Source organism: Bombus bifarius, unplaced genomic scaffold (assembly GCF_011952205.1).
Source record: "Bombus bifarius isolate JDL3187 unplaced genomic scaffold, Bbif_JDL3187 scf7180000008132, whole genome shotgun sequence".
Lineage (NCBI taxonomy): Eukaryota > Metazoa > Arthropoda > Insecta > Hymenoptera > Apidae > Bombus > Bombus bifarius.
This window is the reverse complement of record NW_022884463.1, coordinates 57,530-84,987: the sequence shown is the minus strand read 5'-3', so window position 1 is coordinate 84,987 and position 27,458 is coordinate 57,530. Positions and strand designations below refer to the sequence as shown.

General features: G+C 34.6%; 1 protein-coding gene across 1 annotated transcript in view; it reads left to right on the top strand.

Moving 5' to 3' along the window:
- The window catches only part of LOC117208472 (dynein beta chain, ciliary-like), a 63,646-nt gene that overhangs the window by 9,270 nt on the left and 26,918 nt on the right, over positions 1-27,458 (top strand). Inside the window, exons 6-17 of the mRNA XM_033449669.1 lie at positions 1-147; positions 806-967; positions 3,057-3,293; positions 10,527-10,748; positions 11,545-11,796; positions 12,969-13,095; positions 13,934-14,067; positions 14,880-15,117; positions 18,223-18,410; positions 22,657-22,826; positions 23,393-23,613; positions 25,028-25,304. Coding sequence (XP_033305560.1) covers positions 1-147; positions 806-967; positions 3,057-3,293; positions 10,527-10,748; positions 11,545-11,796; positions 12,969-13,095; positions 13,934-14,067; positions 14,880-15,117; positions 18,223-18,410; positions 22,657-22,826; positions 23,393-23,613; positions 25,028-25,304 — 2,375 coding nt within the window. The remainder of the gene's footprint in view (positions 148-805; positions 968-3,056; positions 3,294-10,526; positions 10,749-11,544; positions 11,797-12,968; positions 13,096-13,933; positions 14,068-14,879; positions 15,118-18,222; positions 18,411-22,656; positions 22,827-23,392; positions 23,614-25,027; positions 25,305-27,458) is intronic.

The following is a 27,458-nucleotide window of genomic DNA, read 5'->3' as shown; positions in this document are numbered from 1 at the left end:
GAAATCGACGAAAATATTGTCTTTGCTGGACCAATAATATATTGTCATTTTGCGGAAGGAATCGGTGAACCAAAATATATGCCAATAAAAGATTGGCAACAATTGACCAAGTTACTAGACGAAGCTCTGGTTAATTATAACGAACTGGTAATAATTTATATTTAAAATATAAATTATATAATATATCATATAAAAAAATATAAATAATATTCAAGTTAATAGTTTTGTCAAATGTTACAATAAAACAAATCATAGTCATTCTAAAAATAAACATTCGAAATTATGAAAATCTTATGGAAATCTTTTGACTATAGCTTAAAATTAACGTTCCTTCGGTATAGAATGTGACAAACGAAATAATGTCACATTCAGATGTAAAAGACAGTTTTTATTCTGTTTACTACATTACTACAAGATTAAATTTAGATCTTTTGTTATGGATAATATAAAACTTACAACATACTTGCTAATTTTGACATATAGATTACACGCTGTACATAAACAATATTTACATACAATATTTTGGTACATGAAACGTTTTCCACACAACCTTTTTTGCACTTTTCGATTGTAAAAATGGATAACATAAGAACTTATTTTATATTGTATATAGCAGTATTATTAAAATTTAATGTAAATTAGTTTCTAATTCACGAGTAAGATGTTTTTATACGTTTTTTGAATTAAAATTAATTGATAAAACAAGTAAAACCTATATTTATTCTGATTGGAATATTCTAATTTTTTATATATGTTACTATTTCTTTTTTCTAATCGAATATATATTTTTTTTACCTTGGAGTAGGTAGCGGCAATGAATCTGGTTTTATTCGAAGATGCTATGTACCAGGTTTGTCAAATAAATCGCATTCTGGAGTCACCAAGAGGAAACGCATTGCTTGTTGGTGTTGGAGGAAGCGGAAAGCAATCTCTTTCTAGCCTTGCGTCTTTCATCGCAGGTTTAGAGGTACTTTTGCAATAATAATTTGTAAAATTCCCAACACCATGCAATTCTAACTAATCCTTATCTTTAAGAAGAGTTGATTACCTGTGCGAATTTTCCATAAAAATCACCACCTTTTCAGACACGAAAAGTGAAACATTTACCTATTATGAAAGAAATGTAAAAAGTGAACACTTAACAAAGTAATAGAACAGTAAAGGTAATTATACGTCTAGAAAATTTCAACGAGTTAAAAATATATTATCAAGATCAAAATTCTAAACAACATTTTTCGATACACATAATCGCCGCTCAGTCTTCGTTTCCGAGATATTTACAAAAAATTTCAATTAAATCTAGTTTTCGTTACATTTCATTCTGGCACATGGGTGGTCATAGTTTTACATATCCCAACCTAAACTTGACTTATTGATGCTAATTATCTTTGATATAAGTAGAAAAAGATAAATCAATGAGTTATAGGTTAGATTAGATTAATATTCGGCTGCCATGGGGCTGCTCGTAACGCTAGTATGACTTAATTCTTATTTCATGCGATTTTGTAAGTGTATCGTAAATTAGATTAGTACTACTTATTATTATTTATATATATTACCAAACATACATTTGTACATAACTCAAAACCTAAGACCGCGCATAGTTATTATCATGCCATTCAATATTCCATGTTACATTAAAAATTAAAAAATAATAATTACGTGTGTGTGGGGAAAGCGAGCCAAAACTTGTCCGCGCTCCAGTTATATTCCAGTTATATTTAGAACTTCTGTTGGCCGTACTGTCCTATCTGCACTTTTCGTATAACATCACTATCTTTTAAGTCAATGCTGTTCAGGTTTGAACGTGTTACGTCAATTCATTTGTGGATGCCCCACTTGTGATTTGTACGAAAAAAGAGCAGCATGTAACGGTTCGTATTTTGTGGTTGGAGAGCGTGTCTGGTGCCGATATTTATCGAACACTTTGTGCACAGTATTAAGAAAGCGTTCTGTCGCGAGCAAGTGTGTTTGAATGGATACAGAAGTTCAAAGAACGTAGCATAGGTGTCAGTCATGAAAAAGGAACCGGAAGGTCGTCCACATCCACGACTGACAACATTAAAAGTGCACGTAAACTGATTCTGTCGAATAGACGGGTGACATTGAATGATACGGCAAATCATTTGCGAATCAGTCATGACTCTGTTTATGCAATACTCCGCGATAGACTTAGGTTTCGAAAAGTTTATACGAGATGGTACCGAAACAACTGACGAAGAGGCGAGTACGGCGCTGCATTCACGCACGGCACGCAGCTCAGTAGAAAACATTTTTTAATGAGGGAATGCGAAAGCTCTTTAACAGATAGGTAAAGTGTATTGAAAAGCTGGACGATTATGTAGAAAAATGAGGCATGTCATTTCTGAAAATAGCTTAAAATAAGTTCTACAGCGACAGTGCGGATAATTTTTTTCTTACTCTCGTACATATCTTCTGCCTCTAATCATTATTAATATATGACGAGCAGGCAGATAAGAGGTAATGCAATATTTTCTGTAGCAATAGATCCATTGAAAATTATTTCACACTAGAATTGTTGGCTACCTAGTAGTTACTGTAGCCTAAACCATAATATATACATTTTTTTTTTGTTTATATCATCTCTCATCAATAAGTTAAGTTTAAATTGGAATATATAAATTGTATATATAAAAGTAACTGAAGAAATTATACCTACATAGTTTGTGTCATGTTCCTTAAAATCTCAGGTAAAGTGAGAATTAGAATTTGATATTACTGGAATAACATTAAATAAGGAATTGTTACATAACAGATATAACAAGAGTGCAAAGGAGAGATCAAATTTTATTATTTTTTAATTGAAACGAAGGTATCCTAAACGATGTTTAAATAGTTTTTTAATGGTCCTGAGGTGAAATTTTGTGTGAATTTCTGCTATTTGAAGAATGTGAGATAGATGGAGAATAAAAATTAACTGTGAACTTTCATAGATCAAATTTTTTTTAATTAGTTTCAAATTAATATCAACACGTATACATAACATGTAAGCAATCTCTTTACATAAAAATTAATCAAAGTCCTTTACATTTTAGGTTTTTCAGATACAATTACGAACAGGTTATTCGATGACTGATTTAAGAGGCGATTTATCAGGTTTATATCTGAAATCTGGATTGAAAGGAATCGGAATAACTTTCGTGATGACTGATTCTCATATCGCCGATGAAAAATTTCTGGTACTTATAAACGATATGCTCGCCTTCGGCGAAATCTCCGAATTATTCGCCGATGATGAGGTAGATAATATCGTGAACGCCTTAAGAACTGAGGTACGTTTTCTTATTTGTAAACAAAACACTTTCTATGCAATATTTGGATCGCGATCTATTCCTGTTATGCAAGTTATTTTTTCTTCGCGGTAATGTCTTATAACTATAACTATTATGCATTGGCAATCAACCTTACAAAATTTCGTTACGGCGCACTCTTTTGTGCACAAATATAATTTTCTATTTATGCTCTTTCCATATAGTTGATTATGAGTTATACATAACATATAAAAAGACAAGCAAATATTTTCGGTATTAACTTTTGTATAACTGAGTATATTGAACCCATAAAAAGTTCAACTATCTTAGGTACAGGATGTTCAAGAATTCTTTGTCCTTGAATCTCAAGATCAGATTTTTTATTGCATTGTATAGTACTCGTCACGAGGAACAAATTGATTGAATTGTGACTTTGCAGTACCTTTGAGGAACCATGAGTCGCAATTCAATCATTTTCTTGGAAAAAATACTCAAGATTCATTCGTCACATATATATATGTCGGGTTTACATTAGAATTAGGGTTAGGGGCGTGAAACGAATCTTCGTTTGGGTTACACGTTGTCGTTATGCAATAGAGAAGACATTGACTAGTGCAAATACGATTATTATAGAACCGGACAAGTAACGGTGGTAGTTAGGTACTCGAGAAACTAACGACAATGATCCTAGGTTCAATAACGAATCCGCGGTCGACGGGATGATAGATGAACGTACTCACAAAATCTAAGTCGGACGCGTAATATTCACTGGTCGTAAAGGGTTACTCCTTTCATCAATGAGATCGCGGGCGAGAATGCCTTTCCCGTCCCGATGATGCCACAGAGGAAAACTATAATGGGGTGTGTCTAAGGACAAGAGATCATCTGATTCGTCGAGAAAAGCCTTCGTTCAGAAAGTATGGGAAATTGGCGTTGCTACTAATTGGTCAATCGCCATATCGGTGGTTAGAAAAAGATGCTAGCCGCCGTCGAGGGAAAGTTGCTAGTGGGGGACGCCGCTCGTTGAAAAATAGGTCTCCCCTATCATCCCGTAGTTGGGACAAAGACCGTTTGTCTGTTTGAAGGACTTCAGTTGACTAAATCTCAAGATTTATAACGGGCCCTCGAGCTAGCTGAACATGTACTGCGGAGACGCATCGACATCTGGCAATCATCTTACTCGAAGAATGGGGTCTGCGTGTGGCGAGCTACGGGTCAGAGACCGTCCAGTGTTACAACTATTTCCTTTTTAAGGAGAGCTATAGAATTATTCCATGCCTTTGTTAGACAAAGCGTTTATCCCGTGACCGCGGCTACGTTCGGCGACTGACTGTCGCCTCGAGCCCAAGCTCATTATCACAACTCTCGAACAATTACAATCGGATTGAATAACTACAATTGTTCAATTACAGCTATAGTAGACTCTAGGTTACAATGTTGCGCGATTATCCAAAATTCCAAAATTCCAATGGCTCCGCTGTTCTTTCATCTCCGACATATATATGTCCGGAAACCGGAGCTTTCCCTTTGCAATTTTGAGGAAGCCTTCTAATGCTTTAGCCTAGATTTTATCATAGCTGTAATTAAGCAATTGTCATTTGTAATTGTTTGATATTTGTGAAAGCGAAAGTGGGTTCGAGGTGACAACTGGTCGCCAAACGTAGCCACGGTCACGGGATAAACGTTTTGCCTGACGAAGGTGTGGATCGGTTGTATTGTTCTTCCTAGAAATCACATAGAATTATACTTTGGAGATGTCGATATAATGGGACACACGTTGTATTAGGAATCAAACTCCAGACAGAAACTGCCTAGCAACGGCGTTTGGATCTTTCTCGATGCTTCCAAAGAGTATACAACAAACTTTTGGCAGAAACTGCCTAGCAACGGCGATTAGAACCTTCTCGATGCCTCCAGTGAGCATATAACAAACAAATGCAGTCGTCAAATGCTACAGAAGACTTGGCATGCGACTACTCCTGAGGATTTCCGTAGTAAACGCTTTGATGGTTTACAAAATTGTAGCAAGGAAGAACATAAATATTAGAATATTTAGACAAGTATGAGTTGCAAAATTATTAGGGTTGTCCGAAAATATAAGAATCCCCATTTTCGACGGAGTCAACATAGTATCGCCGTCCGGAAAATGACTTCCGGAAGAAACATTAAACGCGCACGTACTTATGTTATGCAAATAAAGGACATCGAATGGATCGGACAAAGGCACAAAAGAATTCGAAGAAAACAACAACCTATTATCCAAATTGTTCATCGAGGGTAATCAATGCTGTATACTTCCTAGAATTAGGATGAATAGGGATTTGAAGAAACCCACCGGCCATGTCCAGAATAATAAAATATCTGGCTTTTGCAATCTCCCGACTTGATCCGCAATGAGGGGTAAAGGATACCGATCCGCGACCGTATATTTATTTAGTTCTCGAAAATCTACCTATCATCTATCTGAACCATTGTTCGCCTTCACGAGTAACACAGGGCTCGCGAACGGTGAATTACTAGGCTTTATGATTTTTGGCTGTAATTAAGTCGCTTGTTCTCTCACGTACTATTCTGCGCTCGCGAAATCTATTAGGACTCCTTGTACGGCGATGTTACAATCAATTAATTGTGCTTCTAACTGGCCTGTATTTTTTGTACGAGTACGTAGGGAACCCGTAACGGATGAATCTCTGAATTTTCGAAAAGAAAGATTAATCGACTTTTATCACTACCACGTACCTCATTGTCAACTTCATTAACATCGATCTCGTTTTCAGCGGTTTTATTACAGGCATTAATTATTTTTGTTCTACACATAGCGAGGCTATTTTGTGTAATATTAAGTCAAAATCTTGGCTTAAAATTTAACGAGCAATCGCGATATCGTATTGTTAAATAACTATCAGCGAGAACATGAAAAGTTTATCTCTAACCACCGACACCTGCAACGGACAAGATTTGAGCGATACGTTTAGTACCAATATTTCTTATTCCTCGCATTACTACTATATCAATGGTTCTTTTGCCAGAAATTCTCAAGACTACGGATTCTTTAATTAGCGAACACTCGGCTCCGAAATCGGGGTAAAATGGAAACGACTCACCCGGTTGGCTTGATCTACCAGTTAGCGCCTCCACTACGTAGAAGTCGATTCGACACTCGGTATTGAAATTATATTCAGGGCACTGCTTTGTAAAGGATTTTCCTCCATAATCAGATTGGTAGCTGCGCACCATGCAGCGGAGTCGAAAAATTGTTAGGTTCCACACTCGATTCTTGCACTAGCGACGGAATTAACTCGCGCACGATGGTCGTAAGCTCTTGCACTGTTATAACCGGCACTGATCCCACTTCTGATGTCGGGTTCACATTAGAATTAGGGTTATGGGCGTGAAACGAATCTTCGTTTGGGTTACACGTTGTCGTTATGCAATAGAGAAGACATTGACTAGTGCAAATACGATTATTATAGAACCGGACAAGTAACCGTGGTAGTTAGGTACTCGAGAAACTAATGACAATGATGCTAGGTTCAATAACGAATCCGCGGTCGACGGGATGATAGATGAACGTGCTCACAAAATCTAAGTCGGACGCGTAATATTCACTGGTCGTAAAGGGTTACTCCTTTCATCGATGAGATCGCGAGCGAGAATGACTTTCCCGTCCCGATGGTGCCACAGAGGAAAACTATATTGGGGTGTGTCTAAGGACACGAGATCATCGGATTCGTCGAGAAAAGCCTTCGTTCAGAGAGTAAGGGAAATTGGCGTTGCTGCTAATTGGTCAATCTCCATATCGGTGGTTAGAAAGAGATGCTAGCCGCCCTCGAGGGAAAGTTGCTAGTGGGAGACGCCGCTCGTTGAAAAATAGGTCTCCCCTATTTTCCCGTAGGTGGGACAAAGACTGTTTGTCTGTTTGAAGGACTTTAGTTGACTAAATCTTAAGATTTATAACGGGCCCTCGTGCTAGCCGAAGATGTACTGCGGAGACGCATCGACATCTGGCAATCATCTTACTCGAAGAATAGGGTCTGCGTGTGGCGAGCCACGGGACAGAAACCGTTGGAATGTTTACTGTCGCGTGTCGCCACAAATATTTCTTTTAAGGAGAGCTATAGAATTACTCCATACCTTTGTTAGACAAAGCGTTCATCCCGTGACCCCGGCTACGTTCGGCGACTGACTGTCGCCTGGAGCCCAAGCTCATTATCACAACTCTCGAACAATTACAATCGGATTTAATAACTACAATTGTTCAATTACAGCTATAGAAGACTCTAGGTTACAATGTTGCGGGATTATCCAAAATTCCAAAGGCTCCGGTGTTCTTTCATCTCCGACATATACAATGAATGAAAATTTAATATCTTTTTTTCCAAGAAAACGGTTGAGTTACGCCCGATGGTTCCCTTGAGTGTTTTCTTCCTCGTAATGAATACTACACGATACAATAAAAAAATTTGACCGTGAAATTGGATATTAAGGTCAATTTTGCGGTAACTTTTTCAATCAGATGTCCGCCGATTTGAAGATGTAAAAATACCTGCCAAAGCTATGAAAAATAATTTTTGGACATCCTGTACACTATATATAGTTACCCAATACAAATAAGTTATCATAAATTGAATTAAATATCATCCGAAATGCCACTTGTTGGGGGAAATTATAAAATAGACAAAGGCATTTTCATAACGATATTATGGCAGATAGTCCGCCGCTATTTGGCCTTACCCTAATTTATAATTAAAGGTCAGCTTTATTCTTTTTAACGGAACCGAGGTGGGTATTAAACGTGTTAGTTTGTTAATAAAGAGACACGTGATAAAGTTGTGTTAGTCAATTATATTAAAATCACTTTAAGTACAAGTAGAGATCGTGTGGCGTTGGCGAAGCGCGCTGGGCCCGCCGCGCCCTTCCGTGGCGTTCGGGCTTGGCGCTTGGTGGCTCGGCGCCTCGGGGCCGCCAAGCAGTCTGGTAGGGGAACCGGGCTGCCTGGCACGGCGGCTCCGGCGACGAGGCGGTGTGACAATGGTCACGCTCCGCTCCATCAGCGCTGGTATTAGGCGCGTGGGGGAGGCCCCGTTGCGACGCTCACAGCGGTTCCCGGGCCTCTATCGATCGCAGCCGGGACGGTTATCGTGGAGGTTTTAGTCGGTTGGAGTCCGACACTACTACGCCGCTTTCCCCAGAAGCGGCCTGGCGTCCGTGCGGATTTCCTCCACGTAAAATATAAAAAAAAAAAAGTACAAGTACAGAGATAGTGTATTACGTCGTAAACGTCGTTAAAACGTCCTTACTGAGCACTCATACTTCTAAACACAAAATGACGTTCAGACGCGCGTGATTGTTTTGAATCTAAGTACAGCACGTATGTATTCCATATACTTTGGAATTGTGTGCGATCCTTGGCACTATAACTACCATACCAGTCAAAATGCCTGGATCTACAATTTTATTTTTAAATTTCTACTTCATGTTACATTTTCTTCTGCAAATGATGTAATGATTTTTGTAGCGCCAACTAAAGGAATAATGTAATGAATTTTATTTTTTTATTTTTTCTTTTATGTATTCAAATTCAAAATAATTTTGTACCATTGCTACTTATACCAATACCAGTCAAAATAACTGGTACTTGTCCCGAACCCAAACTAACCAATTTCCTCGTTTTGTACAATTTCCCACACGTTTTTAGAAATTTTACTACGTATCATTCGATATGATGGTGTCAATTATCAGAAAAATTTCGGATCAATCATGATGCTGACATCAGTCAAAATGACTGATTCTACAATTTTATAAATGTGCCAATCCTCGTTTAAGAATCATGGTCCCAAATGAATTAATAATACCAAAAATGCACTGCATAACATGAACTCCTTTTGTAAGAATATAATAAATCAATAAGTATAAAAATATTCTATTGCTAGTATGTATTTTCTAAAGACCAGTCATTTTGACTAGTTCTGGTAGAAATAACTTTGTCGTAACTGTCGATGGTTTTAATGTTAGTCAAGACAATGCGAGTGGAAGTTGTACCATATTTGACAATAGATTTTGTAATTGCGCGCGACTAGTCGCAAGTGGAAGCAGGCTAATGTTTGGAAAGTCGATAACCGGCGTTTAGAAGTTGCCGAGCCTGTTGTACCGACACCTCATAGCCATATCACCGAATATGGCTGTTTACAGTTTAGAGAATGCGTGAAATAGTTTGTGGATGACAAGTGGCCCCATGTAGCATTGCCAAAGAATGGAGAATCTTTCTGAAGGATCCCGCCACGGAGTGCGGATAGCAGCGATCCCTTTTGATAAGCAGGCTATAAGGAGTCACAAGGCATTTACCTCAGATCCTTGAGGCAACAAAGTCTTCATAAAAGATAACCTAACATAGTATACATACCTCATATTAAGAGTGAAAATGTGACGATATATATCAGCAATACGAATAAAGTAGTTGTAGTATTTCGAATATTATAAAACTTTTAGTTCGCCGCGCAGTAGTTTCGTTGATAGAACAAAAAAAAAAAAAAAAACGAATATACAGCATTTGATTGACCGGCTTAATCGATGAACGAACAGTCCGGATAAATCGTGATCGAAGTGGATAATCGAGACTCGGAGGAAAATAAATAAAAACGCATTTTCTATTGCAAAATAAGCTTCTTACTTTTAAGAGATGTAATTCCTTTGATAATATAATCATTTTTTTCATTTATAGTACAATTATTTAGAACATAATAAATTATTTTTTCAATTCTACATTTACAATTTTGCTTCATCATGCCAACTTTTCACCATCATTAAACTTTCTGTTAGGCTAGGTACGCCTTCTTGTTATTTCAAATACCGAAGAACACGATTCAAAATTGCAGTACCTTCCTTATGACTAATTTCTTCATTGTCTACAACGAAACGTTGGACTTATTCTGCACAGCTGCGGTTATATCTGCGTCAGTGATGTGTAAATTATTTTGAGATAGCATTTTGTATGTCGAGTTCATCCAGTTTCTCGCAGTGTGGCGCGTTTGTATCATATTATGTCGGAATGTTCTGTATCAACAATTTTATATTTTTAAAGTTTGAACTATAATTTAATTATAGTCCGAATCTAAACTGTGCCCCGTGCATTGGTACTCGTATAAGTAATATCTTTAATACTGAGGAATTTCAATGCAGTTATTATATATTTGCCTTATGCATTGCTTCAATTTTTATTCTAATATGGTATATTGACGTTTTATTATATCGTAGGTAAAACAAACCGGCATGATGGACACCAAAGAAAACTGTTGGAAATTTTTCATCAATCGAGTTCGAAATTTGTTAAAATGCATTCTTTGCTTTTCTCCCGTTGGTGCAACATTACGAAACAGGGCTAGACAGTTTCCAGCAATCGTAAACAACACTTCGATCAATTGGTTTCAAAGCTGGCCACAGGATGCTTTGAGATCCGTTTCCACCAGGTTCTTAGAAGTAAGACAATTTAGCGCATTCTTTATAAAGCTTAATAAGTCATTTAGTTAATTTAATTTATGTTAAGACATCAGTGTGAATGAAAACAGATATTATATTTTACATTTTATTAGATTATTTATTACATTGAAATGTTTATAAAATCAATTTATCAAGGGTATCTCTATATCGCATCTCCGCTATTTGTACTGTATTATTTTTTGGAAAAGACGATAGAAGGTGATTTTTGGAAAAGGTATAAACATAAAACTATTATTAATTTCATAACATTTTATATGTAATAATAATTTACGAGTACATTACTGAATCGCATTTAAACAACTTGTTCACATTCGCACGCGCAATACTATGTGCAATAAATAGGATAGAATTCCATTCGCTATCATTTGTTTGTCATTATTGATACCATGGCCGTTTGGACAGCCTATAGATTACAACAAATAGACCTACACTACTTTCAAAATAAATCATTATTAATTTTAGTAATTTTAAAATCTAAATTTAAAAAAGTTAACAAATTTCTTAGTCTACATTTTTAATAATTTTTAAATTTAAAATTTAAAAATTTTTTAAATCTAAATTATAAATTGCTTATAAATAAGAAAAATCACACTAACGTATATGTAAATTTGTCGTTTCCCTAATTTTTCCCAAAAATGGACTTACACCACTTTCAAAATAAACGGTTCGTAATCGCTTCATTCGATTATTACTTATGAATAAACTTAATCTGTCTTCCTGATATTATTTTATTTTCATCTATTAAGTTTATCATTGTGATATTTACTGATTGCAGGAATTAGAAGACCTTCCAAAAAAATACAAGCCATCAGCTTCTTTGTTCATGTCATACGTGCATACTAGCGTTAATGATATATCTTCGCTTTATTTACAAAACGAGAGAAGATACAACTATACGACTCCAAAAACGTTTCTGGAGCAAATTTCTTTGTACTCGAAATTGCTTGTGGAAAGAACCTACGACGTAAAAGCGATGATAGAGAGATTGAAAAACGGCCTGGAAAAGCTGGAATCTTGCGCTGGCCAAGTAATGACTTCATTCGTTATAGTAGTACTATATTATATAGACAGAATGTTAAATAACATTTGATTTTTATGATATACTTGACAGTTCACGAATTTCGAAGACACATTGCATATTAACTTGAAAAACATTTTCACAATACTACTAATTAAATTAAATATATAAAATAACGAATGATAGAAATATATAAAATTCTCAAAAGTTTAAACTATCAAAGATTTTAGTTATAGCTGGCGTTGTAGAACTCCTAACCAGTTCGTAGAGTCTTAGCTATGAAAGATGAATAATAAATAAATAAATAGATTAAGCACAAATAGTTTATTTCTTAACGTAAATATATTTTGGCAATAAGTATGTGATTGTGTAAGTTTAAAATTTTTAAAAATCTGTAGATCCCAACAAAATTAAAAATTTCTTTCAAAGTCCAAAAAAGAATTCCTTAATTGTTCGATAATTGATAATTGTTCTATTATTGTTTGCGTGTGCGTAAATTCATTTTTTAATATGAAGACCAAGATTATGATGCATTAATTGTCATTTAAAGAAACAATATTGGAAGCTTTAATGTTATTTAAATTTTAAGTTTAATGTTTAAAATATTGGGGCTTTTAAAAAATAGCAAATGTTTTAGCAGAGAAATAATAATACGATAATGACCAGATTCATCAGAATCGCAAATAAATGCATAGATGAATTCAAGAAATTAATTGAGACTGATGTGTATCTTAAAGACGTCTATTATTTAAATTTATCTTGTTCTTGTTCCAGATTATTGATCTCAGTTAGATTTATTAAATTATTTCGTATCATTAAGCGCCTTATCCGCTCATGTTAAGCAAATTAAAATACTAATAAAACTTTTTCAAAAAACAATGTCTTACACCTGACCAGCCTTAAACAAATCGTTAATTATTTATCTTGCCAAATTATATTTAAGATATTAATAATTTCGTTATGTATTTAACTTTTTTTATTTGCAAGTATTAATATACGCAAATGCATCTATCCAAAATGGAATCCAAAATATTTGGAACGTTAGTAATCTCATTATTTATTGTATATTCAACGATAAGAGACATAGCAAACTTCACAAAGTTTGAACCACTGTTTATATTAATATAAAACTTAATTGATTTAGTAAATTTACACAAGGTTATATGAACGTTAATCGATAGGTAAGCGAATTAAGAGTGGTGTTAGCAGCCCAAGAAATCGAATTAAAAAAGAAGAATGAAATTGCAGATAAAATTCTTGCCGAAGTCCGAGCAGAGAATACTAAAGCCGAAGGGGAAAAAGCTATTGGTATTGTTTCGCTTCCTAAATCCGATCATGCGTCCCAAATTATTTCTATTTGCTTTCTGATAAGAAGTATTATTTAAACAATTATTAGTGTAATTTTTAGAAGACTGTTGACATTTATATTTTTATACACGTATTAATAACCTAATTATTATATATATAATACACAACAAATTTTGGATAAGTGCCTGTAAATACCCGGTTGTTATCCCCAGCGCTAAGGAGAATTCCTTCCAAGGTGTCTTCCAATACCTCGTGAAACTCAGTAGCATAATTTAATCCGAATCCGAATGTTTTTCAGATACTACTAATTCAGTGATGAAACACTCTTACATTTGACATTTTATAAATTGTAAGATTTTTCTGTTTAAAATAAGCGTAAACACGATATATCTACTTCCGATCGCATTTAATAGGCAAAACAAAATAAGTTGGAGTCCTTAAATAAGCAAATATGCACCAAATTATATCGTCTTTCATCTCATCCTAATCAGAAAGATCTCATTACATTGGTCGAGGTTCAATAAAAAGTAATTTAACAAAAATAAAATAAAAATAGTTATTATTATAATAATAACAAAATTCGCATTATAATAATAATAAGTAACTCAATAAAAATAAAAAGTAGTTCAATGAAAATGAAAAACAAAGATTCATCGTTGCATTAGTATTATCTCATTAATGTTTTGATATGTTTCTTTCTATCAAGTCGATTGGGTCTCGATCCTTCGAGTACTTATCCAAAGTTTGCTGAGATTGATATGTATATTACATTATGCAACGGTATAATTAAAAAATACATAGAAAATTGTCACGCGTTCAGTAAAAAACTTGTGTACAGTGTCCGAGGAAGAGGCAAAGGTAGCCGAAATAAAAGAAACAGTAGCAGAGAGACAAAGGAGATGCGACGAGGATTTAGCAAAAGCAGAGCCTGCAGTTCGACAAGCTGAAGCTGCTCTTGACACATTAAATAAAGTAAGACATTTGTTTGAAAGACAGATTCAATTATGGCACTTATATTTCTATTCATCATATTTAATATGTATAAATATTCTTTCTAATTTCCTCTTCTTGACATTGAAACATGATAAGACAGAATAATTAAATATATACGAACCAATATAGAATTTATTAACATCAGATTCAATTTGATATTACCAAAAGTCTAGGTTTATCTTGAGAAATTTAAGATTTTTATAGTCCATAATTATCAAAATCGAGGCGACAATGTTGAAAGAACATCGAGATACATTGTAGGGATGTTTTATTGAGAGGAATAGCTGAGACTTACAAACAAATCATAAACGATAGAAAATATAAGGAAATATCATAATAACGTTTACACTCGCCACTCTGTGAAGACTGAATACGTCCTTACTTGATTATATCCACCTCACATCGAAAACAGAACAGCAAAAATATATTACATTGTGTTACACTATATAGGTAAAGTTAATTATTAGAGTTATTATTTATAGTTGTCGAAATATCAAAATAAATACCGAGGAAGAGTAAATTATGCCTACATTTTTTATAGTGCAGTAACACAGTATAACACATTTTTGTTGATCCTTGGTACATTTATAGAAAATTAGAATTAGAAATTAAAATTGTACAGTGTCGGAATCTTTTTACAATCGATTGTACATAAACATATATGTTGTTCCAAAAAGACATGATTTACATTTGAAAATCTCGATTTTGATAACTCTAGCTATTTTAATAAAGAAACCCCGATAATTATATTTTATTCCGGATATTTCACAAAATTATTATCTAAATTTCAGAACAATTTGACAGAACTAAAATCCTTTGGAACGCCACCGGAACAAGTAGCGATGGTGGCACAAGCTGTTTTAGTTTTATTTTCCCCCAGAGGTCAAATTCCAAAAGATAGAAGTTGGAAAGCGTGCAAAGCGATGATGGGACATGTTGACACATTCCTCTCGCAACTTCGAAATTACGACAAAGAGAACATTCATCCTGAAGTAGTCAAGGCTATCCAACCTTATATCAACAACAAAGGTGGGCAGTAATTCATAAATTTTAATACACTACTATTTTACAATTCAGTAAAATTGTAAAATTGAGTAATTTACAATCAGTAAAATTAATGAAGTCAATAAAATTAATATACAATAGAACTTCGTTTATCCAAACAAATGAATCCTGAGCCTCCATTATCCGAGCTAGGCTCAAGGGTAACCTCGTAATATGTGCAATCGGATTTTATACAGGGTGGTTGGTAACTGGCGGTACAAGCGGAAAGGGGGTGATTCTACGCGAAAAAAGAAGTCGAAAATATAGAATAAAAATTTTTCGTTTGAGGCTTTGTTTTCGAGAAAATCGACTTTGAATTTGCGCTCGGTACGCGTGCGGTACGTTATAACGGATCTCACTGTAGATCGTTTTCTCGATGAAAAAATTAAAAAAAAAATTTTTTATTCTATATTTTCGACTTCTTTTTTCGCGTAGAATCACCCCCTTTCCGTTTGTACCGCCAGTTATAATGTGTATATCTGCTAATATATGTAGTCACTTATTTTTATTCAAAATAAATACTATGTCGAGAAGTAGCAGCTGAAATTTTATAATTTCACTTGAATCGTAATGTTGCAAACAATGAGAAAAGTTGGAGAGATTTTGTATGTAGTACATTTTTATTATCAGAACTGCTCGATTATCCGAACTGCCTTCTTTTCCACCGACCTAATCGGATAAACAAGGTTCTACTGTGTATAAATTAATTTCAGTATACTAGGATTTGAATACACTAGATTAAATCTTAACGGTGGTTATAAGTATGTACGTATACATGTATATTGCTACAACTCTTTCCAAAGAAGATAAGATTAAATAATCAATCATCAATTTTTCATATTATTTTATTATGTTTATTAATACTCGCTTTCCTGATATTACTTTTAGCTTGGAAATATGGTACCGTATATATATAATGTGCATACAGAAAAAATTCTAATAATATGAGATCGATAAATATTGCTTTGTATTTTATATATTTCCTATGAATTTCTACTGAAAATTTAAATATATTTATATAACATTGTATTTTATTTACCTCTATAGAACATACTGATAGAATATGACTAAAAAATTTAATTTAAAATTAATTGTGTTATTTGGTGTATAAATTAATTCGATGCCTTTACTTTTAACTTTTATACTGCCTGTATTTTCGACCAATCGCGGGGAGACGTAATCGCGAGGAGAGACGTCAACGGGACATCTGGTATCCGTCTGGCCTGCAGTGTATGACCTGGGCCAGGTAGAGAGTCGCCCGGCGTAACACTGCCTTTAAATTTACAAATACCTTCTCATTTTATAATAGTTTTAAATAAATGCTGTTCACGTTTATATAATTTAAACATACATTCAAATAGTAAAAACGAAACGAAAGGGGGTGATTTAGCTTCGACAAGAACCGCCTCGTGTCGCAAAAGTTATAAACGAAGCAATTTCCAATGTAGAAAATCATGCCACATCTGAGCCTTATTGCATAATTAAACCAATATTATTATTAAATTTTAAATTTCACAATCTATAAGTTATTAATTCATATTAATAAGCTTTCTTCCACAACAGTCATAAACTTGATGGTAAAACAAATAAAATTTTGCAAGTAAATTTCACAAATTACAGGTGACTTGATTATCCTACTTTATCCAAAATTGTAAAATTTTCCGGAATCCAGCATTCGATCGAAAAGTAAATTTTTAAATTAAAGCAAATTGTAGAAATTCGTCTGGTGATTGTCCGTACTTTATACGATATATAAATAAAATTTATATTTTGTTTAAGACTACATCGAATTAATTTATATACTTGATGCATACGAGGGTCTGTTAAATATTAACCTGATGTGGCATGTGGCATACCTGACCTTCCACTCCATGTAGTGCTCCATTTATTGTTTCTTCAGTAGATGGCACAATATGCGAGAAAGCAGTACGATTTTCCGTTGCACGACACATAATTATCAAGTTTTTAACCGTTAAAGGCAGAAAACCCACTGAAATTTTGCATAGCTTGCTATTATAGTTTGGGGACAAAACATTATCAAGAAACCAAGTGAGTGGCATAAATCGTTTTCTAGTGAACACCAATATTAGAGACGGCAAGAGCTGTTATTTGTGAACCATAAATGATTTCATCACATTCGTTCCCATTCACGATGTTTTTTCATCAAAAGATTCTTCTTGATCTTTTGTAATCACTGCTGATGAAGCCGATGGAAGAGAACATAACTGTTTTTTACACGCATCACATAACCTGTATATTTTATATTAACGATATGAAACGATTTTGAAATCGAGAGGAAGAATTAGTACTTTACTCTTTAAGATACTGATATGAGATAAAGACAAACAAAGATTGAATTATTTTACATTTTTATTATTAAGTAAAGTAAATTTACGTTAAATGGAGAAAACGGTAACGTAACTTTAAATTAATACTATATGCAGATATTTTTGTGCAAGCTGTACTGAAGTATTTTATAAGAAATAATTCAATCAGGATCAAGAATTACGATCACAGTGAATAAATTGACTGCATATAAAAAAGTTACGATCACGATCGTGTATAAAGTTAGATTACGACTGATGATTTTGCGATCACTGTGATAAATCACTGTTAGTAATTTTGCACGCCATCTCTAATCAATACGTTTAAAACACATCACATCAGCAACGTCAGCTCGAAAGTTATTATTAATCGCGGAAGTGTGGTTTCCATCATTCGGAAGAAGTTAAAGTTCCGCAAAATCAGGATCACTTAAAGAGGCGCTAGGAGGACAACGTATCGACATCAACGAAGAAGTAGATTAATTGACTTCTGATCCAGCCCTCCACTTTTTACAAAACTGGAATGAAAGAATTAACAATCTGATGGAAAAAGTGTATACACAGAAACGAAATGTATATAGGAAGAATATTCCTTCTGGAATATTTTACTAAAATATAATGTTAAAAACAAAGTCTGGTTTATATTCGGCTGATCCTCGTATATTAAGATAGTTAATATTACATCACATATTATGTATATGCAGTAGCATAATGAATCGGCATATAGATATACGTTAACGAAACAATAATTATATCATACTTTTAGATTTTGATCCAGAGATTATTTATTCAAAATCACAAGCCGCTGCAGGTCTTTGCAGTTGGGTGAGAAATATAATGGTTTTCCATTATATTAATGAAACAGTGAAACCATTAAGAGCTGCACTTGCACAAGCTAATGCCGAGTTAAAAGCTGCTATGGATCACTTGAATGCTTTGAGGACACGATTAGCGGTAAATTAATGTTCATTTCATTGCTTGTCATGATGTATAGATATATATAACGAAATTTTTTATATTATAAAAGTACATAATTTCGATGAACATGTATAACATCTATCATGTTTGCTTTGGAATTATGAATATATATACTTATATCAATATTAATCATAATTTTCTTTATTGTTTCTTTAAATTGTACGATTTCTCTTGGAATTATTTTTCCATGTTTCAAAAGGTGTAGTACAAAATGAATATACAGGGTGGTTGGTAACTGGTGCTACTACTGGTGGATTCTACGCGAAAAAAGAAGTCGAAAATATAGAAAAAAAAATTTTTTTTAATTTTTCCATCCAGACACCGATCTACAGTGAGATCCGTTATAACGAGACGTGATAAAGTGCACGCGTATCGAGCGAAAATTCAAAGTCGATTTTCTCGAAAACGAAAAAATTTTACTTTATATTTTCAACTTATTTTTCGCGTAGAATCACCCCTTTTCTGCTTGTACTGCCAGTTACCTACCACTCTGTATATATAGGTTATAAAAAGGCATATAAATAATTATATTCAATTAAATATCCATTTATCTCTCTCTCTCTCTTTCCATTTTTTATATATATTTTATATATATATATATTTATATATATAAAAAAATATATTATATATATATAATATAGATATAAAAAAATATATGTATTTATATAATAATATATATAATATATAATATATATATATTTATATATATATATATATAAATATATATATATATGTCGGAGATGAAAGAACACCGGAGCCTTTGGAATTTTGGATAATCCCGCAACATTGTAACCTAGAGTCTACCATAGCTGTAATTGAACAATTGTAGTTATTCAATCCGATTGTAATTGTTCGAGAGTTGTGATAATGAACTTGGGCTCGAGGCGACAGCCAGTCGCCGAACGTAGCCGCGGTCACGTGATGAACGCTTTGTCTAATAAAGGCATGGAATAATTCTATAGCTCTCCTTAAAAAGGAAATAGATGTAACACTGGACGGTCTCTGCCCCGTAGCTCGCCACACGCAGACCCCATTCTTCGAGTAAGATGATTGCCAGATGTCCATGCGTCTCCGCAGTACATGTTCAGTTAGCCCGAGGGCCCGTTATAAATCTTAAGATTTAGTCAACTAAAGTCCTTGAAACAGACAAACAGTCTTTGTCCCACCTACGGGAAAATAGGGGAGACCTATTTTTCAACGAGCGGCGTCTCCCACTAGCAACTTTCCCTCGAGGGCGGCTAGCATCTCTTTCTAACCACCGATATGGAGATTGAGCAATTAGCAGCAACGCCAATTTCCCTTACTCTCTGAACGAAGGCTTTTCTCGACGAATCCGATGATCTCGTGTCCTTAGACACACCCCAATATAGTTTTCCTCTGTGGCACCATCGGGACGGGAAAGTCATTCTCGCTCGCGATCTCATGGATGAAAGGAGTAACCCTTTACGACCAGTGAATATTACGCGTCCGACTTAGATTTTGTGAGCACGTTCATCTATCATCCCGTCGACCGCGGATTCGTTATTGAACCTAGCATCATTGTCATTAGTTTCTCGAGTACCTAACTACTACGGTTACTATAATAATCGTATTTGCACTAGTCAATGTCTTCTCTATTGCATAACGACAACGTGTAACCCAAACGAAGATTCGTTTCACGCCCTTAACCCTAATTCTAATGTAAACCCGACATCAGAAGTGGGATCAGTGCCGGTTATAACAGTGCAAGAGCTTACGACCATCGTGCGCGAGTTAATTCCGTCGCTAGTGCAAGAATCGAGTGTGGAACCTAACAATTTTTCGTCTCCGCTGCATGGTGCGCAGCTACCAATCTGATTATGGAGGAAAATCCTTTACAAAGCAGTTTCCTGAATATAATTTCAATACCGAGTGTCGAATCGACTTCCACGTAGTGGAGGCGCCAACTGGTAGATCAAGCCATCCGGGTGAGTCGTTTCCATTTTACCCCGATTTCGGAGCCGAGTGTTCGCTAATTAAAGAATCCGTAGTCTTGAGAATTTCTGGCAAAAGAACGATTGATATAGTAATAATGCGAGGAATAAGAAATATTAGTACTAAACGTATCGCTCAAATCTTGTCCGTTGCAGGTGTCGTTGGTTAGAGATAAACTTTTCATGTTCTCGCTGATAGTTATTTAACAATACGATATCGCGATTGCTCGTTAAATTTTAAGCCAAGATTTTGACTTAATATTACACAAAATAGCCTCGCTATGTGTAAAACAAAAATAATTAATGCCTGTAATAAAACCGCTGAAAACGAGATCGATGTTAATGAAGTTGACAATTAGGTACGTGGTAGTGATAAAAGTCGATTAATCTTTCTTTTCGAAAATTCAGAGATTCATCCGTTACGGGTTCCCTACGTACTCGTACAAAAAATACAGGCCAGTACAATTAATTGATTGTAACATCGCCGTACATGGAGTCCTAATAGATTTCGCGAGCGCAGAATAGCAGAGAGAACAAGCGACTTAATTACAGCCAAAAATCATAAAGCCTAGTAATTCACCGTTCGCGAGCCCTGTGTTACTCGTGAAGGCGAACAATGGTTCAGATAGATGATAGGTAGATTTTCGAGAACTAAATAAATATACGGTCGCGGATCGGTATCCTTTACCCCTCATTGCGGATCAAGTCGGGAGATTGCAAAAGCCAGATATTTTATTATTCTGGACATGGCCGGTGGGTTTCTTTAAATCCCTATTCATCCTAATTCTAGGAAATATACAGCATTGATTACCCTCGATGAACAATTTGGATAATAGGTTGTTGTTTTCTTCGAATTCTTTTGTGCCTTTGTCCGATCCATTCGATGTCCTTTATTTGCATAACATAAGTACGTGCGCGTTTAATGTTTCTTCCCGAAGTCATTTTCCGGACGGCGATACTATGTTGACTCCGTCGAAAATGGGGATTCTTATATTTTCGGACAACCCTAATAATTTTGCAACTCATACTTGTCTAAATATTCTAATATTTATGTTCTTCCTTGCTACAATTTTGTAAACCATCAAAGCGTTTACTACGGAAATCCTCAGGAGTAGTCGCATGCCAAGTCTTCTGTAGCATTTGACGACTGCATTTGTTTGTTATATGCTCACTGGAGGCATCGAGAAGGTTCTAATCGCCGTTGCTAGGCAGTTTCTGCCAAAAGTTTGTTGTATACTCTTTGGAAGCATCGAGAAAGATCCAAACGCCGTTGCTAGGCAGTTTCTGTCTGGAGTTTGATTCCTAATACAACGTGTGTCCCATTATATCGACATCTCCAAAGTACAATTCTATGTGATTTCTAGGGAGAACAATACAACCGATCCACACCTTCGTCAGGCAAAACGTTTATCCCGTGACCGAGGCTACGTTTGGCGACCAGTTGTCACCTCGAACCCACTTTCGCTTTCACAAATATCAAACAATTACAAATGACAATTGCTTAATTATAGCTATGATAAAATCTAGGCTAAAGCATTAGAAGGCTTCCTCAAAATTGCAAAGGGAAAGCTCGAAAATTGAAAAGGGAAAGAACAGCGGAGCCTTTGGAATTTTGGATAATCCCGCAACATTGTAACCTAGAATCTACTATAGCTGTAATTGAACAATTGCAGTTATTCAATCCGATTGTAATTGTTCGAGAGTTGTGATAATGAGCTTGGGCTCCAGGCGACAGTCAGTCGCCGAACGTAGCCGCGGTCACGGGATAAACGCTTTGTCTAACAAAGGCATGGAATAATTCTATAGTTCTCCTTAAAAAGGAAATAGTTGTAACACTGGACGGTCTCTGACCCGTAGCTCGCCACACGCAGACCCCATTCTTCGAGTAAGATGATTGCCAGATGTCGATGCGTCTCCGCAGTACATCTTCGGCTAGCACGAGGGCCCGTTATAAATCTTAAGATTTAGTCAACTAAAGTCCTTCAAACAGACAAACGGTCTTTGTCCCAACTACGGAAAAATGACGGGAACAATATCATATGTGCAAACCATAGAAGAGTATACTTGCTTACATAAGTATGTTCTATCTGAAAATGCAAGAAAAGATATAACAGAGAAATCATAGTGTGAATTAGCAAATAAGATAAAATGACCTAGTGAATGCTATAGTTCCTTATTATTAATTATTATGTAGCAAAATATATGTGAAATAACTTTTTAGGATAATTATTATTCATTTCAATTAATTACTTCTAATTCCATTACTTTAGGAGTTGCAAAAAGTGCTGGACGTGTTAGGAGAAAGGATGAATGCAGCTTTAGCTGAGAAACAAAAATGTCAAGACGAAGCTGACGCTACTGCTTTAACAATTGACCTTGCAAATAGATTAGTGAATGGTTTAGCATCCGAAAAAATTCGGTGGACCGAGGAGGTTGAAAGGTCAGATTCTACTATTTCTCATTTCCTATTTTTGTATGTTATATATTATTTTTAAAATATTTCACATTAATATAAACATGATTATTTTCACAGTTAATGATATTTTTTTGACAAATATAGAACAGTATTTATTATTTATGTATATATCATATATGTATTAAAATATACACAAAAATAGATATACATAAAATAAATATACATAAATATGCATGTGTCATATATATGTATAAATATAGATACTATACAGGGTGAACTAAAAACAGGGTATACCTAACACAGGTAACTTGAATATCTGGGCTGTTATTAGTGATACGAAAAATGATAGAGAAATGATAGGAAAAACATAATTTGATGCAAATTATTCTTTCATAGGTGGGCTTGTAGAAGTCATATGAAGGTCAACTTTGTTTTTTTAAATGAAATGATATGTTTTCTTACAATCTAGTAGAACGTTTTAACACGCGTACAATGACCTATGATTTAAGAATATTTACTATCCTTATGACATAAAATTTGCTATTTTCTACGATAGAAATAAGATTATTTTAATGAATTTAAATTTTTAGTTTGACGAACTCGTGTGTAACGGTACCAGGGGATGTGCTGATTGTAACAGCATTTTTATCATATATGGGTTCTTTCACTCGAAAATATAGATCTGACTTAATGTACGAAAATTGGTTACCGTTTCTGGAAAATTTGGAAGTAAAAATACCGAGGACTACTGAATTGGATGTACTGGCTTTATTGACAGACGATGCACAAATTGCACAATGGAACAACGAAGGTGAATACATTTATACGTTCTACAGCTTAGTTAATGTCAAAAGTTATTACCATTTGAACGTGATGCTATAGAATAGATACATAATTCCCCGTGTAACTGAAACACCTTAAACATCTCACGATCAGTCGATTTCTATGATAGGAAGAAATGTAAGAGGAAAACGCTATTTTTGTTTCAAATAGACAAATAATATCATACACAAAAAGATGTTCTGTTTTCTTTATAAAATCTTTCTCATGTTCTTCGAGATATTAGAGTCATCGATATAATATTTTAATGAAAATATTGAATATCTCCCCGTACTGATTCAAATCTCCTTTTCGTGAACAATATAAGCAACAAAAGATCAACAAATGTACAAAGTAGCAACAGCAACTTAATAGTATTACACATTCTACGTTGAAATGAAAATATGAGAATATTTGGCTCACAACCAAGAGGTTGCTGAAGAGATCCCTTAAGTGAAGGGAGATTATTCCTACTTCCACTGCCACTTTCAATGCAATTACGAAAATAAGTGAGCTTATTGGCTGAAAAGTCACATGTACATGTTAAATCTCTCTATAAAGAGACTAAATTCCTTCGAGGTTCTAAAGTAAAGCTGGAGGTGCACTGAAACTAAGCCAATCAAGATTCAGTCAAGTTCAGACCAAGTTACGCTGCACTAAATTATTACAGTTTTTAATACACACCCTCAGTACATACCTATTTCAAGTGGCACATCGCTGAACAGTTGGTCGGGAGCAGTATTCTTCTGTTTGCGATGACAGGCAAAAGCTGTCTTGACATCGAAGAAGGGACCTTTATAAGGATGCGGGAGAATTCCTCGAGGGTCTGCTAGAAATTTATGATACGTGCAGCCCGCAGGAGTCATTAAATCCGCGGCGTATGTCCTATTAGAAATATATTTATAATTACAATTTGCCATCTATTATTAACAGCTACCAATTGGAGCACACTTCTAGCTCCAATACACATAATATAAAGAAATACTTAAAATATCCAAAGTACAATGTCTTCTATAATATTACTTGATAGGTAAAATAATTTTCTATCGAGGTTCCTTCTTCTTATTTATATTCTCAAAAATATGAATTTGAATAAAAATCCGTATACAAGTAGTGTAAACAACAGCAAAATAATTTAACAAATCTCTAATTGTAATGATTTCTAAACTAATATATGTGTTTTTAAGGTGCTGGGACAATATAACAATTTTTAATTACAGTTTTTATGTACAAAGTACAGAACTACATCGATTAATGCTGCGCATTAACATTATAACGCGTAAAGCGCAATATACTATTATTAACGATCGAATCATCATAAAAGTTAAAAATCTAAAAATTAATTGTGCTTTTATATTTAACTTTAATAATAAATCATTATAACGAAATACTGATCGTTTGTTAAGGTTTACCTACAGACAAAATGTCCTCGGAAAATGCAACAATTTTAATGAATTCAACGAGATGGCCTCTAATGATAGATCCACAATTACAAGGATTAAAATGGATAAAAAATCGATATGGTGAAGATTTGCAAGTGCTGAGACTTACTCAACCGAATTATTTATATTTAATTGAAATTTCCATTGCGAATGGAGGAATTGTTTTAATTGAAAATATCATGGAAGCCATCGACCCCATTTTAGATCCTGTTATAAAGAGAGATCTAATAAAGAAAGGAAGGTACTTGCTTATATATATTATTATTGTAACATAAATTCATATTAGATAAAATTGCTGTTTAGAACCTTTAATGATTCTGACCTTCATACATATATGCTATCAAGGTCACCGTTCTGAGTGACCATTAAAAAATTTTAGCTATCGCTTGTTATTCGTTAAAAAGTTATTAATATAATCATACTAAAATTTATTTAAAATAAGTCATATTTAACTATTCATTATTACACATTTTCTGATAAAGTCCAAAGAAATATGTTGTTAAACAGCAAATATGACCCGTTGTAATGTGAGAAAATTTGACATTGTTCATCACTGGGTCAACGATGTCAGCAACTATCATTTCGGTAATTATGCACAAATGAGAATTTCAACTCCAATTTTGTTGAATTTCGGATATGTTGTGGAGGGGATGGTCTCGAGTAACATGCACTCTGTTCGAGACATTAAACGATTGTAGTCCTGGAAAAAACGAAGATTTTTATATAGCAAACCCCATACAATTTCGAAACAAAATGATATGACTGAGACGAATGAAACAGAGACAACTTAGCGCAAATGCAATTTTCGAAATTATGAGTTCGAAGTTCTCTTTAGAATAATTAAATATTGAATAAACCTCTCAATCTATATGTTTAAAGTTAATGTAAACATTTATATTCGTCTAACGACTAACATTAGGTTTGGGTTTGATTTTGTTTGCTAACCCTAACCTAAGTCTCAGGCATCAGGTCTAGTTTGGACATTGAGAGGGACCTCCCCTCTCAACGCTATCCCTTGGGCCATTATGCACGTCCGAGGAGGACCCAGAACTTCCTTGGCGTGACGACAACCTAACTCTAATACTAACTCTAACCTTAACTCGTGTGAAGCAAAATTATTTTTTTTTTCAGTTATTTGTCTAGTTTGGGCATTTGGTGGAATTACAAAATTATTGACCCAAAATTTTTGCCTCGTTTGCCAAAATTTTTACAGACGAGCGGCAAGATCAGCGACTAAAACTTTTTGAAAATCACTCAGAAAAGTAACCTTGATAACATATCTCAAGGTCATTGGTGGTAGGTCCTCTAAACAGTAGTTTTACCGCACACTACAACAATCGAGCATTTATTTTGAGATGGTAGATTGCCGTGGTCCCCGAAAGAGAATGTTTTCTTCCGGGGTAGGGAAATGATTTTTTCTTGTCGAAGGCCCTTGAGCTTTTTTTGTAAGTCGTTCGTTTCGCAGGCCAAGTGGACCCTGGACCTTTCTACGGGCATTTTTACGGCCATGGGCCGCTACAATTTTTAACTTAATTATCTGCTTTATTGTTGGAATTAACAATTAGAAAGCATGATGATTTGTTTATATATATAGGATGTAAAACGTAATTAACAATAAGATGCATCCAAGATGTAGTCGTGCGTACAGAGATCGATTCAATATGTATAATGGTTTTATGATAATAACCAGAGACTGCTTAATACCAACTTTGAGATATTATGCAGTATATATTAATATGAATCAGAAATTGTAACAAAACTTAAATTATTTGTAATAGATGCACATATGACTCTATATACTTGGAACACTTATTTACATTTATCTTATTTTTGAATTGTTCTATTTATTTTCTTTATTTTATTTTATAATTACTGTAATATATAATTACTATAACTATTATTATTTATTAAACATAGTCCCTGCCTTTCGGCTTTGGACGACTTTCGGTTTACATACTTTCTGACATTACTACATAAATCACCTTACAGTACACTTATGCTACCTTGTAATACGACATATGTTACATTGCACTTCGTTATTTTGTCCTAACCCTTCTGCCTGTCGTTCTTTGGCCTTTGAATCTAGCTGTAATCTCTTCTCTTCTCCATTATCTCTTTCAGCACTGCTAGCCCCTCTCCTGTCTCCTTTAGTGTCTCTTCCAGTCCCTTTGGTCCCCCTGTTACCTTACATTCTTCCAGGATATGTCTCATATCTTCCTCTCCTTTATTGCACAGCCTGCACCTTCTTTCTTCCTCCTCTTTCCAGTGCTCCCTTGCCTTAGCTACGTTGCCGCATCTAAATCTGGAGAGCGTGCTTCTCTCCTTCCATTTCATCTTCCCTTCTAGGTACTTTGGGGTTTCTTCTCTTGCTATATTACTGTAATACCTATTATAC